This window comes from Pterocles gutturalis, unplaced genomic scaffold (genome assembly GCF_000699245.1).
Source record: "Pterocles gutturalis isolate BGI_N339 unplaced genomic scaffold, ASM69924v1 scaffold27858, whole genome shotgun sequence".
Classification (NCBI taxonomy): domain Eukaryota; kingdom Metazoa; phylum Chordata; class Aves; order Pterocliformes; family Pteroclidae; genus Pterocles; species Pterocles gutturalis.
The window spans coordinates 3,988-6,157 of NW_010123822.1; the positions used below are offsets into that span (position 1 = coordinate 3,988).

At 64.8% G+C, this 2,170-nt stretch overlaps 1 protein-coding gene across 1 annotated transcript in view; it reads right to left on the bottom strand.

Annotated features, from left to right (window-relative positions):
• OBSL1 (obscurin-like 1) overlaps window positions 1–2,162 on the bottom strand; it is a gene marked incomplete at both ends in the record, with an annotated part of 6,138 nt that extends 3,976 nt beyond the window's left edge. Inside the window, 3 exons of the mRNA XM_010078067.1 lie at window positions 493–753; window positions 941–1,210; window positions 1,943–2,162. Coding sequence (XP_010076369.1) covers window positions 493–753; window positions 941–1,210; window positions 1,943–2,162 — 751 coding nt within the window. The remainder of the gene's footprint in view (window positions 1–492; window positions 754–940; window positions 1,211–1,942) is intronic.
• Window positions 2,163–2,170: the final 8 nt, after the last annotated feature.

Genomic DNA, 2,170 nt, shown 5'->3' on the forward strand with positions numbered 1-2,170 from the left:
CCGCCGCCCCAGCGGGTGGCGGCCGGGGGGCCGGAGGTGGGCATCGGGTGCGGGGCACCACATCAGCAGGGCCACGTTGCTCTCCGCCACGCTCATCTCAGCTGCCACCGGCGCACTCGGGGGGTCATGCTTCACACCTGAAGGTCACAGCCCATGTTGCCTGCTTGGGGACAGCAGCGAGGGTCCCGCGAGGTGGCAGAAGGGCTGAGCGGGGCTACACAGCCTGTATGTTGGGGAATCCTCTCTGATGGAGAGGATGGAGAAGATGGAGAGGATGGCCTTGCTGTTGTGTAGCATGGTGCTGGTTACAGGGGTTTGTGAGTGCCAGCAAGGCTGGGGCCCTGGAGCCCTGCTAAAAGCCCCCTTCCCCAAAAAGCTGTCACAACATCACATCACCCATGTAGTGGGTGCCCATCCCATCTCTTCCCCCATGTCACCTGCCATGAGTGGTCAGGATGGGGGACGCGGGGCGCCTCCAAGCCTGGGGCTTACACTTGACCCGGAGCTGGGAGGACGTCTGCGACTCCCCAACGGTGAAGGCGATGATGCCCGCGTCCTGGCGGGTGACATGCACCAGCACCAGGAGGTGTGTCCTGCCGAAGCTCTTCAGCACAGTGTGGGGTGACTCCTGCAGCTGCAGCCCGTCCCGGCTCCAGCAGATCCCCTCCACTGCCTCCCGCGTCTCCACACAGAAAACCGCGTTCTCCCCCTCCATCACATCCAGCTTCCGTGGCAGCCGCTTGGTGATCACCCCTGTGGGAGGAGATGCATGAGGGCTGAGAGGGATGCTGGGGAGCAGGGGGAGCTCCTTGGGGTGGGACAGAGGAGGGGGTTGAGGAGGGGCAGGAGCAAGTGCCACAGCCAAACGGTGGGGGAGTGGGAAGCCTGGCAAGGAGGGGGATAGGAAGGCAAAGCCATGCCGCTGGAGACCTGAGCCCACCTCGGACAGAGACCTCAGCAATGCTGCGCCCCTTGTCCTTCATCTGGCAGAGGTAGATACCGTCATCGTCGGTGCGGGCATTGCGGATGGTCAGGCGCCGCAGCACGCCTTGCTCCTCCATCACATACTTGTGGCTTGGCTGCAGCTCCCTGTCCTCCAGGTACCAGGCGGTGGGGATGGTCTCCAGTGGCACCTGGCACTCCAGCACGGCATCCTCCAGCTCCGCCACCTCCACGTCTGCCAGCTGCACCTGGAACCGCAGCCGGTGCTCTGCCGCCAGAGAGACGGGTGCTGCGGGGATGCAGGGCACAGGAACAGCCCTGCCTCAGGGCATTCCGAGCCCCTGGCCCTTCTCTGCCCCTCTCCTCTTTGGCCTGTGTGGGATGGGCACTGTCACCGGGAAGCACATCTTTCAGAGAGGAGGGAGCCAGAGCATGGGCTGGGGGGGACCCAGTGATGCTCCCAGCATCCATCAGCAAGTTTTGGGGGATGCAGGAGTGTGCATGCCAGCACACCATGGCAGGTGTCTCAGTGGAGGGGAGCAGCAGGGTGCAGGTGGGGGATGCACCAGGTGCCAGGTTGCCCCAGCAGTGGGCTCTCCCCAGCTGGCAGAGTGGCAATGGGGAACGGGGCTGCTGCCAGTGCAGACACTTGGATCCATGCCCTGCAGGGCTGCCCGCCAAAGCTGCTCCGCACTTCCAGGGGAATTTGTCACCAAGGCACTGCCCCCCCTCCCCACTCACGGCTGGACACCCGCAGCCCTCCAGAGACACCTCTCTGCTTGCAAGGAGAGAGGGGCACAGGGGGGACACACAGGTCCCTGGGGAGCCCAGTGTCCCCAGCTTCCAGCCTGCAGCCCCACCCGGAGGAGCCTGGGGTGCGCAGGGCAGGAGGGAGCCCAAGGGTTGTTGGGCACATGCACAGACCCATCCCTGCCAGACAAAAAGGCCTGGACCCCCCCAGCACCCGGCCACCCCCCGCAGTGGTGGGGCACGCTCCCACCTTTCACACGGAGCTGCACGGCACTGAGGGTCTGGCCGGCAGTGTTGGAGGCAGCGCAGACGTACAGCCCCTGGTCCTGGGGTTTGCAGTACAGCACCTTGAGGATGAAGTAGCCCTCCCGGTCCTCGTAGATGAGGTGCCTGCGGCCAGGGATGAGGGGCTCCCCGTCCTTCTGCCAGATGATCTCTGGCTTGGGCTTGCCGGTGATGTAGCAGCGAAACTTGGCGT